Here is a 15072-nt window from a genome sequence, read left to right on the forward strand (position 1 = left end):
AGCTAACAAATCAACCCAGAAGAGTTTTAGTGCCTGTAGAAAGAGAACCTTGCTCTCCTCTCATTGAACCCAACCCTATTTAATCATCACTGTTACATTTTCACAGCTTGAATCAAAATACCAGGTAACAGGCATTAATCAGAAATAAACTCAAATGTGAGCTAAAGTTGTATTTTAATTATCCAGAATGCCTTCAGACATATCTACACTATGAACTGAAAGTGGTTTAAATGGGCATTTTCTCCCTCCAGGAAACTCTGGGGATTGTGGTTCTGTGAGGTGATTTAGGGTTTCAGACATACAGTCGTACCTCGGTTGTCCAACTTAATCTGTTCTTGCAGTCGGTTCAACTCCTGGAACTGTTCGATAACCAAGGTGCTGCTTCCGATTGGCTGCAGGAGCTTCCTGCAGCCAATCAGAAGCAGCGGCAGTTGCGTTAGACATTCGGCTTCTGAAAAACATTCGCAAACTGAAACACTCGCTTCCGGGTTTGTGGTGTTCAGGAACCAAAATGTCCGATTACCAAGGCCTTCAAGAACCAAGGTACGACTGTACTCCTGTTCCTCTCATCAGACTTCATTTCCCAGGATTCCCTGGGGGTAGCCATGGCAGTTAAAATGGCATAAAATCAATGTAAGTTTGTAGTGTAGATGCAGCCCTTGTTTCCGGATATAACCATTGTTCTTTTCAAAACCACGGGCTTGTTTTTCCAACAGACACATTGCATACATTTTCCTTTTTTTTAAGTTTATTTTTTTAGCAAAAAAAAGTTACAAAGCTGCACCCCAAATGTACAGATTGAAAAGATGTACAAATTACATTTTTAAAAACAACATCAACAACAATGGATTTGATAGTAAAAAACAACTGCATTTGTGACCGAGGTCAACTCGTTTCAGTTTTCATCTTTCTTTTTTAATACTGTGAGATATAGGTAAAAACATAACTCTGCATAATTTATACAGTAAGTTGCCTTCTGACTTGGTTGACCCTCTGAGTAGCGGTCTGACAAACGCACAGCGCTCGTGAATCGGTTATGCTCTCGCAGCCCCTGAAACCCTGGCCAAGCTTGGGAGCTGCTGTCATTTAAATTAGTTCCATTTTGCATTCATAAGACTACCTGCCCATGATCCACTATAACTTCTTCTATTTCCCTTGGTCTCAGATGCTTCTGGAGATATTAACAAAACTGATACAACAACAATGCACATTCTCAAAAGGTCCTTTCAATGCCCTTGTCTTAAAATATACATATTTATTTATAGGAATATATATATTTATTAATTTTTTCTCTATCTCTTTTTCCAGTTGGGTGAAAAGCAACAAGCCACAATTGGCTTCATAGCTAAGGTTCCAGTTGGGCGTCTCCAAACCAAGCCCTATAATATAGGAGCTTGCTTCTGCTTCTGCCCCCAAACCGGAAAACAAAACAAAACAAAACAAAAAACTGGTCATTGCCATTAGTCTGGAACAAACAAACATTTATCTTCTAAGACTTAGAGGTCTTGGTCTTTTCCTTCCAAAAAAAAAAAAAAAAAGCGCCTTGGACTTTACAACGCTTTGTCTAAGATCTGAAGTGATAACCACTGCAAATTCCAAAACACATTCCACTTGGCTCTAGAGGGGATATAAGGCTTAGAACCAAAATAAAACGCGTAATACTGGCCCGCCGGAGAATCCACCTGCCTGTCCAAGACAGAGTTACAAAAAAGAAAAAGTTGACTCCAATAATAATTATAATAATTATAATATCCAGTTTTTCAGCTTTCTTCCCAACGGAAAGGCACATGTCCAACAGCAACAAGAAAAGAAATGTCCAGAGATATCCACGGATGGAAAAAAGAACAGTTTGCCACGTGGAGAAAGGCCGCCTAGTAGTAGCTGCCCAGGTGCGATGGCATATGGGAGTTGGCATGGCGTGGCACGTTTGGGTTGGGGTAGATGCTTCCTGCCGGGGAAGTCCAATAGGGCGACGCGGCGCCAAAGAAACTGGAGGAAGTGACGGGCATGGAGGAAGGGTGTGGGGGCACAAAGTTCACCTTCTGCTGGTGCGCGTGGTACGAAGGCACATAGGAGAGATCCGAAGGGTATTTGTACATGGAGGACTCGGTGGGGTGAGGCTGGAGCGCCTGGGCGATGCCGTGAAAGTCAAACTTGTAGGCATACCTCTTGCCATGCACCTTGGTCATAATGTTCTTATCGTAATAGTAGCGCAGGGCCCGGCTCAGCTTGTCGTAGTTCATGTTGGGCTTGCTCTTGCGCTCGCCCCAGCGCTTGGCCACCTCGTCGGGGTCCGTCATTTTGAACTCCCCGTTGGTGCCTTCCCACGTGATACAGCTGGCGTTGGAGCTGTCAGACAGCAGCTCCAGGAGGAACTGCCAGAGCTGGATCTGACCACTCCCTGCAAGAGAAGAGGCCACGAAACGCCCAGTTACCAGGTGGTACAATGCCCCAAAGCCAAGGGGCAGGGAATATCATCTGCCAAGCGACAATTTATCAAGGCCAGAGTGGCACAGTGGTTAGAATGCCCGACTGGGACTGGGAAAAGACCAAGGTTCTTTTTAAATATATAAAAAATTATTTATTTGGTTTTTCAAATTAAAATTTTACAGAGATATATCAAACGTATATCATAAAAACAAGATTTCAAGGAATCTCCTGGACTTCCATCCTCCCCTTTGTGGGTCCTGTTATTAATCATTTCCTTCTGCATCTTTTATGATTAACCAAATCTTTTACATCTCCATTGCGTGCAGAATTCACCCTTAAACTACAAGTGATGTTCCAATACTACTAACGATTTTAACTGTTTACAATGGTCTTCAAGATCAGTTATAATTTTCCCCCATTCCTTATTAAAATTTTGGTCTTTCTGATTCTTCTGGTTATTTTAGCCATTTCAGCATAGTCCATCAACTTCATCTGCCATTCTATTCTGGTAGAGATTTTGTCCATCTCTAGGAAAGACCAGGGTTCAGTTCCCCCGACTTGGCCATGAAGCTCCCTGGGTGAGCTTGGGGGCTGGTCACTGCCTCTCAGCCTAGCCTACCTCACAGGGTTCTTGCGGGAATTAATTGAGGAAGGGAAGAGGACCATGCAGGCAACCTTGAGCTCCTTGCAGAAAAAGGTGGGCTATAAATGGAATAAAAATATCGGTGGTGGTTTGCCTCCAGTGTCCTTCCAAGTGGCTTGGAGATGTCTGTATCCTATTAATCCCAATATCTCCCGGATGTGAGTTGGTCAAGATCAGGCATAGGCAAACTCGGCCCTGATATGTTTTTGGCCTACAACTCCCATCATCCCTAGCTAACAGGACCAGTGGTCAGGGATGATGGGAATTGTAGTCTCAAACCATCTGGAGGACCAAGTTTGCCTGTGCCTGGTCAAGATGGTACATGGAATGTATCTTCTCTATCTGTTAGGGTGTGCATGTGAATTGGTAGCCATTTTGTGGGGGTTGCTAGTCAGGACTGCAGCTTTAGGAAACCTTTCCTCTATTTACGGTAGTCTAGACCATAGCTGCCAAGTTATCCCTTTTTAAAAGGGATTTTCCCTTATGCTGAATAGGCTTCCTCGCGAGAAAAGGGAAAACTTGGCAGCTATGGTCTAGACAAAAACCTCCCTCCGCTGAAGCTGCCATTGCCTGAAGTTGCTGGTGACACCAATAGCCAGTTTCCTCTGGTGGATATAACAACCCCCCCACTTTGACACAGAGTGACAATAGGCTGTCCCCATTAAACCAGTTGTTCCCAAAATGGGTGATACTACCCCATGGGGGTGGAATTACCAAGGAGGACATTAAGAGGCAAGAGGTGCTGGAGGTGTAAATGACGATCAGATTTTGAAAAGCTGATGTCACTGGATCAAGTACATCAAATTTTCTTGAATTAAACTAAATAGTTTTAATTGTATTTTGAATAAATGTGCAATTAATTGTTACTGTTGCGAATTTTATTGCATTGTGTTCTTTTGAATGGTGCTTTTTATAGGGTTGGGTATAGGGCACAGGGGGTGAGTTTATGGCATCAAGGTGATGGTGGCCTCAAAAGGTTTGAGAACCACACAATTAAATAGAAGCTTCAGAGGGGATTTTTGTTGGCACTTCATGGGGGTGGTGAAAAGGGTTAAGCCCTTCCTCACAGCTCTACTCCTGGTCAGACCTGGTCAGGCTTCCTCCCCCTGCAGCTGCTTTTTTTAAAAACAACAACAACAAGGATGACCAATTATCCCCAGTAAATTTTACGTTTCCCTTTGGGGCCCCCAGACAGCTGGTCTACCTGGTGGCTCCCATGAATGAAATCACAACAGTCTGCTTGTCTGTTTTCTGTTAAATAGCAGCCATTGGAGAAGGAGGACATTCACCTTGTGAACAGCCACTCTGGTCGGCTCCCAACAGAATATTAAAAACACAATAAAACATCAAACATTAATAACTTCCCTAAACAGGGCTGCCTTTCAGGTGGCTTCTAAAAGTCAAATAGTTGTTTACAGTGGTCCCTCGACTTACGAATCACTCGACATCCAAAGTTTTCGACTTACGAACGGGACAAATGGGCGCACGCTTATGAATTTTTCTACATCCGAACGGAAACCGTTGGCGGTTTTAAATGCGCTTTCCTCGACTTATGAATTTTTTAATGTGGTTTCCTCGACTTACGAATATTTTTTCCCTATGGGAATCCACTTTTCGACTTACGAAATTTTCGACCTACGAATGTGCATTCGGAACAGATTAAGTTCGTAAGTTGAGGGACCACTGTATTTCCTTGACATCTGATGGGAGGACATTCCACAGGGTGGGCGCCACTCCCGAGAAGGCCCTCTGCCTGGTTGCAATGTAATCACATGCACAAAGCAGCTGCAGAAATGCCAGCTCCTATTTTGTGAATGAGCAAACTGGATGTGGTGAGGTATAAATGCAGAAGTAAATCATAAGCTGATCCATCAAGTCAATGCCATGCATGGGTTTATTATTTCTTGGACCAGTTGCCAATGCAACTGTGACCCACCCATACCTGCCTTCGGAATTCAACAATGGCATTCCTTGTGCTTAGGATGTCTGTGTTCAGGGTATGATTTGTCAAGCCTCATGAATCTTGGCATTGGATTTAGAAACCTCCAGCTAGCCAAAATATATATTCAACAAACCTCCTCTTTCTTTCTCCAAAACAAATACTGTGCTCGCAACCCCAACCCCCCAAAAAGGGTCTCAGCTAACAGGAATGCTCCCAGTGACCTTAAACTAAAACAACATGTGACCCCAATAGTTGGTGAGTGTTTCATCGAATGGGGTGAGGGGTGGGACCCAGAGTGAGAACTGCAGCCCATACAGGAGATGAGAGCCATAAGGTATTGATCTAAGAACTGGAGAGATAGAATGAGCCCATGGGCTGTTAACCTGTTGACCCACTAGACTCACCTGGGTTGGCTAAACGGCTGCTGGTAGGTCCTAAAATCTGGTAGGGATCTAAGTGAAGAGACCAACAAAAGGAAATGAAAATTAAACACTGTTCAATTCTCTGCACCAAAGGCTACTTATCACAGCTGCAAACTGCAATGTTATTGTTAGCTTCAGCGTGATGCTATTTCCACTGTCCATAAGAGCACCTGACAGATCCCTGCTTGCTGTTCGTTTGCTGGATAACCAATAGTTATATGTAGCATATTTATTAAGGGTGTGCATCACTTCTGTGTACTTTCTGAATTACGAGGGAAATGGGCATGATTTGGGTAAGCTTAAAACCACTCTTATGCCATAGTGGTATGATGATGATGATGATGATGATGATGATGATGATGATGATGATGGGCTAAGTACCATAATGCTCCACCCATCTAGCTGGGTATATACGTATTTTTCTAAGGGAATAAACTTCCGGCACCCGTACCTGGCTGGGGTCGCTGTTGCTCCACACTCTTGCTCACAGCTTGCGTCCCTCCCAGAGGAGGACCTGGGGGTATCAGAGAAACGAAAGCATTTCAGATCGCAGGGTGGGGGGGGGGGAAAGGAAACAGATTCCATGCACAATAAAAGATACGGTATTTGAAAGCAGACCTTGTTGCCATAGTCCGTGCTTTTCACCAATGAGTGATGCTGGTGAAGTTCTCCTGAGCCAGGCTGAGCAAGAGACTTTGTGAGCTCATAAAAGCCTGCCTCGGAGAAGAGGTGAGCCTTACCAGGACCTGGTTTTTTTCTCCGGTTTGGATTCAAATCCAATCCAGAGAAGAATTCCCAGTTGCCCTGCCCCGACTAGGCCACTCTGTCCACCTCACCACAAAGCTGCTCTGTCCTTCAACCCCCACAGTCTTGCTAGCTTCCCCCCCCACTCCCCTAAATACTCTGATTGACTCAATCTGTGTTCTGTTTATGCAGGCCTTCCAGACAACCTGCCCGTATATTCCGGCGTATAAGACGACTGGGCATATAAGACGACCCCCAACTTTTCCAGTTGAAATATAGAGTTTGGGATATACTCGCCGTATAAGAAATACGACCCGGCGTATAAGATGACCCCCGACTTTTGAGAAGATTTTTCCTGGGTTAAAAAGTAGTCTTATATGCAGGAATATACAGTACATAGTTTGGGTCTCTCTGTTTTTGTTAAAAAACAAAAACAAAACCCTGTTCATTTTAATCATAGGGGTGTTGTGTGCCCTATTTTCATTGCATTTGTTTAGTTGGTAAGTCAATCAATTTTATTGTATATAGCCAAAGGCCTTTACAATGGAGAATAAAAGGAAACTTTCATCTAAAATCATACAACGTAACCTGTAGCAGTTTACAACATAAAAAGAAAATTACATTAAAACTTAAGGTTGGAGTGCAGTCACATAGCTGAAATGGAGTTTCTTGGCTGCCAGTGCAAATTTGGCTACCTGGTGTGTAATAATATGTAGAAGTTTATCCACTAGGAGTTCAACTGCTATGTCCTGTGCAGATTGACCTGGAAGCCATTTAAGAATTGGCAGTATATATTTTCCGCTGGGCGTTGTATACAGGGGGCAAATCAGCAGATAGTGTGTGATGTCCTCTGCCAGATTGCATCCATGTATACATTTGCAATCCATATGGGGAATTCCCTGATAACTCCCCTCCAAATATGCTACGGGCATCTGTTGAAATCTTAGTTCCACAAAGGCCCTGCATAGTTGTGGGAAGGTCAGAGTCTCAAGGTAATGGGGCCTTGAGTGATTGCTCTTAATTTGGGGGGTACCAAGTAGAATAACAGGCGGCAATGATGGATGCTCTGTCTTGGTTGGCATCCTGATCAAAAGTCCAATTTCTAAGGTCACATGGGCTAAGTAGTTCTCCATTTGAAGATTACAAGCCCTAAGCTTCTCTTGGCACTTTTGTGCCCTGTCCCCTGCCCTTAGTTGCTCTAACCAGCAGAGCTTAGTAAGAGTATGGTCCCCAAAGGCATTTTTTAGTCTGTGCCAGTATCTCAGATAGTTTGCCTACCCATGATATTCTAGCCTAAGGCCCGGGGGCCGGATCCGGCCCAATCGCCTTCTAAATCCGGCCCACAGATGGTCTGGGAAGCATCATGTTTTTACATGAGTAGAATGTGCCCTTTTATTTAAAATGCATCTCAAAACAAAATCATCGGCATAGAGCAGGATTGGCACTTTACGATTCCCAAGGGTGGGGGTGAAAAAAGATGGAGATGCCATATCAGGGATGAGATTATTGATATACTAATTAAATAGGAAGGGTGCCAGTATACATCCTTGCTTGACACCTCTGTTAAGTGGAATTGCCTTGAAGGCCCAGTCTCATTTGCATGAGGTTCCCTCGATGTACTTATTGGATGAGCCAGAGAAGTCTTTTATCTACGGTATATTTGAATGGGCCAGTTTGTTCCACAGCTGTCCCCTATCTATTAAATCAAAGGCTGAGAAGAAGTCAACAATCACAGCATAGAGAATCTTATGCGGGCTTTTGGTGAATTTACAGATTAGGTGGCACAAAACAAAAACTTGGCCTTCTTAAATCCTGCTTGCATTTATTTCATTTTGACTGTAATGTTTTCTAAAAATGTTTTATTTTATATTTACATTTTTTATGACTCAAAGCTGCCCAGAGAACTTTGTGCTAACGAAAACATCCCCTCCGCAATGTTAACTGATGTCTGTTTGAAACTTTTTAATGGTTTTTAGTGTATGTTTTTAAAGCTATAAACCGCTTTGATTTTTTTTATGATCCAGCAGCATACAAATATTTTAAATACATGAATGAATGAATGAATGAATGAATAGATGAGTTAGCTGAGCAGAGGTCCCACTGAAATTAGGGGGAGTCATGTGACGTCATGCCTGACTTGTCATGGTTCCTTTCATAAAGCCCATGTTTCATAAAGCAAGTCTGAATCCAACCCAATATTTATGCATGTTTACTAACGGAAGTTCTTGAGATGGCTTAAAATAAAATTAAAACACAGTTACGCAGGTGGTTTGGGACTTCAGCGTCACTTAACCCCATTCCTACACAGTATGAACATCAACAGAGCCCTTTCCTATATCTCAGCTGAACACCTTATATTCTCAAGCCGAGATAAAGATGAGAGCGACAGCTGAGATGCCTAACCAAAGAAATATGCCAAAGTCTCTGCTTATTTTGAGGTCAGAATGGGTTAAAGACTCTCTCTTCCCTTTGTGTGAGAGGAGTCGGTGGACACAGCCATTGTTGTAGCGCTTAATTCAATTAATAATAATAATAATAATAATAATAATAATAATAATAATAAGTTAAACAGGATATGCCAGTTGCCATCTAGGCCATCGGCAACTCACTTTTGTTGTTGTGGCCAGAGTTCATGCTATTGCCCCATCCTGATCTTCTGACTGCATCATAGGAAGAAGCATCTGGGAAAAAAGAAGCAGCAAATGTTTCATTTAGAGCCGGGCACAGAGGCAAGGACGCGAGAAAAGAATGGCTGGTGTTAGGAGGTGGTTTAAAATTTGTGCTTGCTTTCGTTACAGTCTAGGGATCAAGGTGAGCTAGTGCTCTCTGAGATGTTGATGAGCCATGACTCCCGCCTTCCCTGACCATTGGACATGCTGGCTGGTCCTGATGGGAGTTGGAGTCCATCAGCATCTTAAGGGCCACAGATCCCTCACTCCTGTTGTCCTGGATATGCTGCAGCCAACCAGTGTGAGAGGTGGGCATCGCCATCTGCAGCTGGAGGTGCTCTGAGACATCTGAAAAGTCAAGCTGAGCCCAGGAGATGCAGCATGCAAATAACGGACGTAGCCAATAGCACCTTGAAAGGAATATGTAGGAAGCGGAGACAGGGGGTGTCTGTCCTGTTTCACATGCAGAGGGTGCTCATGCCCTCTGACAGCATAGACCACAGGCACCATCTTCCTGTGGAACCTTTTAAAAAATGTGAATACACTTGTTGACACGCAAGCCTAAGCCAAATCGTAACCTCTCTTAGCATTTGCCTGCCCTCCTCCCTCAGTTCTCCAACTCCCCTTGCACTTTTTGTTGACTCACTGCCTTGTTTTCCTTCTTGGTGGCAGCTGCAGCAGCCCAAGGACATTGGGGTTGGACTCGATGATCTCAGGGGGTCCCTTCCAACCCCACATTTCCATGATTCTATCATCTGAATACTCAATGTGTGTACATGCTGGCTTTGATCTTTTCCAGCCAGCAATTCCGCTAAAATATATATATATTAATAAATCCTGGAATTTCCATGTTCCGAGAGAGCAAGAATTTTGCCTCAGGGTAACAGCTCTGAATCAACAGCATCTGAAACCGGGAGATATTCTCGAATGAGTATCCACAGGACCAAAGCCTAATACCAAAAGGAGTAACAGGGTGAGCCCACAGCCTTACTCAACAAGAAAAGAACCAGCATTTCTAAAAACTAAACGCTTCCAACATTTTACCATCAGCAAATGTGATGCCCCATTTTTGTGGCTGATTGGGTTTCTTTCTTTCTTTCTTTCTTTTCTTCAAAACAAAACAGCATTATGGAAGTATAAAACTACAGCAGTGCTCCCTGCACAGCAATTCTGTATACAACAGGTTCATTAGACTCTGGTCCAAGGTCACCTCCATGCCTTGCATTTAAAGAAATTTTATGCCACTGTTAACACTTGCAGAGAATCCTGGGAAATGTAGTTTTTTAAAATGGTGCTGCCCTCCCCGAGCTACAGCTCCTGGCACCCTTTGCAAACTATGCTTCCCAGGATTCTCCATGACTGTTAAAAGCTGTATAATCATGTATTAAATATACAGAGTAGATGTGACCACACCGAGTCAGTGAAATAATACACTTTGCAAAGAAGAAGAAATCAACAACCTACCATCAGAAAGTTTGAGAAGACTTTTGGTCCTTGTCAATTATTTTCCGTTTTATTTGTAATAAGAATAAGAATAAAAACACCACCACTCAGCAGCAAAAGGGTCTTTCTGTCGCTTTCCTTTAGCCATAAGAGCAAATTCCCATCCCTGCCATCTGGTGAACCTGGCACTTGAGAGACCCTTGAAAGGGCAGTTTTAAAACCAGTCCTGAGATGATGCTCTCAAACGAATTAAAGCCAGAAGATCCTATTGTCTGCTCCTTTTAGGAATGACAAAGACTGCAAAAATTGTCAGATGGAAAAAAAACCCCTCATGTTGTTGTCTATTCCAGCTGGCGCAGGAAAAGCTTCCTTGGAATTTTCCTGGTTTCGTTTTTTATATGTTAGAAGCTGGTGTGGATTTTTTAAAACCAACAACAGACAAACAGAGGCAGAGTCATCTGTATGCGTGATACATGTTTTGTCAGTTGTTTGTGTGTATTTGTGTGTATGCGGGATTTGGGATGGTTGTGGGACTATCTCATTGCCCAGGGATTAGCTCACTAGGAACACAGGAAGTCGCCTTATATTGAGTCAGCCTATTGGGCCATCCAGCTCAGTACTGTTTGCACTGACCGGCAGTGGCTCTCCAGGGTTTCAGGCACAGATCTCTACCAGGTGTACCTGGAGATGCCTGGGACCTTCTGCATGCAAAGCAAATGCTGTACCACTGAGATACAGTCCTTCCCCTAAAAACAAGCAAGATTCCAGTCCTCATCGTTCTGCACTGGTTTAAATAGAAGCAGAGGAATCTGCCTCATATGGAGTCAGCCCATTGGCCCAACACTGACAGCTAGAATGGAGAAGAAATGAGGCTAAAAGCTGGGGCAGCTCAGTAGGTGGCGCATGAGACTCTGAATCTCAAGGTCATGGGTTCCAGCCCCACATTGGACAAAAGATTGCAGGGGGTTGGACTAGATGACCCTCGGAGTACCTTCAAACTCTGCCATTCTGTGCTTCTATGATTCCAGCTGAAACCTGTGAGGGAGACCCGTCCCTAGGAAGAGGAGCTTTGGGTTGGGAATTTTGGAATCGGCAACAACTGGGAACTTAATGAGTGCATTTCCACATCTTTCCAAAATGACAATGACAATAGTTGCTCAGGGAAGCCAACATTTTTCTGGTTCTCTGGCTCCAAAGCCCAACCCCCCACCACCACCCTGCCATCAGCCAAATGAATGCAATGTGTGCACCACGGCAGCACTCGGCAGCCACCTCACCCGGAGCCTTGCAAAATGTGTTTCAAACACAATGAGGCATTCTCAGCCAGGGAAGCAATCCAGAGCACGGAGTTTCTGTTCATTTATTTTGCAAAAACAATCCCATTCTTGTGACAGAGCTCGCAGCCAGCCTGTTGAGTTGGGCAAAGGTGGCAGGAGACGCTTGATTTCAGCCCCTACGCCAGTCAAAAACACTGAGATGCAGCTCTGAGCTATGGAAGTTGGGGATAGGGTCAGTCTGGGTGATGCTTCAAGTCCCTTCCAATTATTGGGATCTTGTATCTGGGGGAGGGGGGTAAGGTAAATGTAAAGGGACCCCTGACCATTAAGTCCAGTCATGGACGACTCTGGGGTTGTGGCACTCATCTCGCTTTACTGGCCGAGGGAGCCGGCGTACAGCTTCTGGGTCATGTGGCCAGCATGACCAAGCCACTTCTGGTGAACGCCGTTTACCTTCCTGCCGGAGTGGTACCTATTTATCTACTTCCACTTTGACATGCTTTTGAACTGCTAGGTTGGCAGGAGCAGGGACCGAACAACAGGAGCTTACCCTATCGCGGGGATTTGAATGGGGGGGGGGTAGAATGTAGGAAAACAAGTTGGCCAGACCAACTTCTTTGTCTAGGCAATGGCCGTAGCTGACTAGTCAAGCACCGTGATTAATGCAATGAAAGAAATTTCTCTGTGCCATAGAAGAAATGGATGTACCTTACCGCCACGCCCACAGAATGAATGGGTGGTCCTTCCCTTTCCCCTAGCTGCAAGGTGGGAGGAAAATAGGCAAAGAGGGTGTGTGGGAGCTGATTGGAAAGCAGGCTGGAAGCTGGAGACACATAGAGAGATGGGCATTCAACTTCTGCTGAAACACCTCCAAGGAAGGAGACTCCACCCCCTTCCGAGGGAGTCCATTGCCACTGTCAAACAGCTCTTCCCTTCATTATGTTCTTCCTGACATATAGTTGGAATCTCCTTTCTTTTTAACCGTCTCTCCCTTTCATGAACCCTTTGCATCTTTCCCCCATTCCGGTTTTTTTACTGGCCAAACAACCCCAAATCCATGTCAGGACTTGGTGCTCCATTCTATACTCTGGTTAAATATGTGTGGAAATATATCCAATAGACACCACAGTCTCTGCTGAGCTTCATTCCAAGGAAACAAAACCTGGGTAAGCGCCTGGAATCCCTGCAGTCTCTCACCGCTAGGAGCAGACCATCCAAGTGTCCCTATTTTCTAGGGACAGTCTCAGATTTACAGAAGCCGTCTTGGTTTCTGATCTGATCCCAAAATGTCCCGCTTTTCCTTAGAAGGTGCCTATTTTCATCATAGAAATATTGAAGGGTATGGAATTATCCAACCCCTAAGCCAAGGAGATAAGATACAACTTTTAGAAGACATCTGAAGGCAGCCCTTAAAATGTTTAATGTTTTATTATGCTGTTATCTATATGTTGGAAGCCGCCCAGAATGGCTGGGGCAACCTAGTCCAGGGGTCAGCAAACTTTTTCATCAGGAGGCCGGTCCACTGTCCCTCAGACCTTGTAGGGGGCCAGACTATATTTTGAAAAAAATATATGAATGAATTCCTATGCCCCACAAATAACCCAGAGATGCATTTTAAATAAAAGGACACAGTCTACTCATGTAAAAACACCAGGCAAGCCCCACAAATAACCCAGAGATGCATTTTAAATAAAAGGACACATTCTACTCATGTAAAAACATGCTGATTCCCGGACCGTCCGCGGGCCAGATTGAGAAGGCGATTGGGCCGCATCCGGCCCCTGGGCCTTAGTTTGGGACCCTGACCTAGTCAGATGGATGGGATATAAATAATAGAATTATTATAATTATTGTGCAATAGGGCATCCCTATTTTCATCAGAGAAATGTTGGAGGGTGATGTAGGAGACTGAGGCGGCACGTAACAATATTTTGCAAATGGTGAGGACCAAAGAGTTGCCCTCTGGTGTAGCCTCACTGCCATCCCGCCAGCTCCAGCAGATATGAGGGTCTCTGTGACGGCTTCTGTGACAAATGTGTGTCCAATTCCAAACAAAATTAAAAAGCACAATATAAATCCTACGAGGCTTTCAAGAGCCGTCATCTCACAGCCATCTGGTTTCCATCCAGAAGGTCCTTGAATGAACACAGACTCTATTGCAAACCTGAGAAAAAGGATATTAAACAACGCCTACAACGTCACGGACTCTTTCATCCAAAGATCTCTCAGATTTGCAGACCATTTAGGCCTCATTGATAATTTCTGGGAGCAGCTCTGCCTGCCGCCTTTGTGCTGGTGTTTCCTGTAAGGGACGCTTCAGCTTTGGATCGCTCCTTGCTAGCCTTAGCTGCTTTCCCTCCCAGTTAGCCAAATGCTGAAATGTGGACTAACTAGAAGTTCCTTGGAGCAGGGACCTCTTCAGCTGCTAACCTTGACCTATAAAATACTTCAAGCCTCAGTAAGTCCCTTGAATTCAGTGGCACTTTCTTCTGATTTACTTAGTCCGGGGGGGGGGGAGGCACTCCAAATACTGCCAGACTACAACTCCCATCATTCCTGACCTCGCCCAAGTTGCCTGGCCTGGGACAGATGGGGGTTGGAGTCCGGCATCTACAGGGACACCCCTGGTGTATACGGTAGGATGCACTGGAAATCACAGCTTGCCTAAAGAAATACATTCCTTTTGGCCTTTCTGGTTTCCCCAGGCTTTTAAGAACATCTAACGTTAGCATTTTTTAACATTTAGAACTATTTCGATTTCATCGCCCGCTTCATGGGTAGCTGACCCCCTTTGGCCAGAGGGCCACCTTGATGGTAAGCCACCTCTCAAGAGGACCAGGAGGGCCGGCAGGCAAAAAACATTTTCTCTCCCCATCTCAGCATGGAGGGAGCCCCGCAGCCCTGAAATAGGGTGATAAAGCTTCCAGCTTGCCAGGCTAGATCTGGCTTAGGGGTCAGCTACTCCTGGTCTCTTGAATAAACAGTTGCTTCCTGTTGCGTTCATCTCTATGCCAATAACTTTATTATTTTCTTTTTAAAAGAAAATGCACTTTTATGCTTATTCCATTGTTAGTCACCCAGGGAAAGGTATGTTGAGAGTGGGGTTGCAGCGTATGCAAATAAAATAATTCAAAGTGATTTTAGAGGTGGGGAAAATTCCATCCACTTGAAGCACCATCCAAGCCCAAGGTCTGCCAGGATGAGCATGTTCAGAATAGGCGCCCCCATCACAGGTGGGTCTTTCTCATCCTGCCTCAACCAGGGATGTGCTGGTGATAAGTCCCCCGCACTAGTTTTAAGTCCTGGGACTCCACTGGTGAAAGTTATGCTGCTGTCAGCATTCCCCCACCCAGCAAAAAAATAAAATCAAACAGATTTTCAAGAACATATTGAATTTGACTCTACACTCTTGCAGCCAATAGAAATGCAAGAACTATTTCTCCAAACAGCTAAGGGTCCATCTGTGTGGTTCTGTGCTCTCTTCTAGCAGCCCGATTGGCTG

General features: G+C 44.5%; 1 protein-coding gene across 1 annotated transcript in view; it reads right to left on the reverse strand.

Moving 5' to 3' along the window:
* Positions 1-730: 730 nt before the first annotated feature.
* FLI1 (Fli-1 proto-oncogene, ETS transcription factor) overlaps positions 731-15072 on the reverse strand; it is an 89910-nt gene continuing 75568 nt past the window's right edge. Inside the window, exons 6-9 of the mRNA XM_035138987.3 lie at positions 8791-8862; positions 5889-5951; positions 5420-5467; positions 731-2401 (exon numbers count right to left, since the gene is read on the reverse strand). Of these exons, the coding sequence (XP_034994878.1) occupies positions 1872-2401; positions 5420-5467; positions 5889-5951; positions 8791-8862 (713 nt within the window). The 3' untranslated portion in view covers positions 731-1871. The remainder of the gene's footprint in view (positions 2402-5419; positions 5468-5888; positions 5952-8790; positions 8863-15072) is intronic.

This window comes from Zootoca vivipara, chromosome 14, assembly GCF_965207765.1.
Source record: "Zootoca vivipara chromosome 14, rZooViv2.hap1.1, whole genome shotgun sequence".
In the NCBI taxonomy this organism is placed as follows: domain Eukaryota; kingdom Metazoa; phylum Chordata; class Lepidosauria; order Squamata; family Lacertidae; genus Zootoca; species Zootoca vivipara.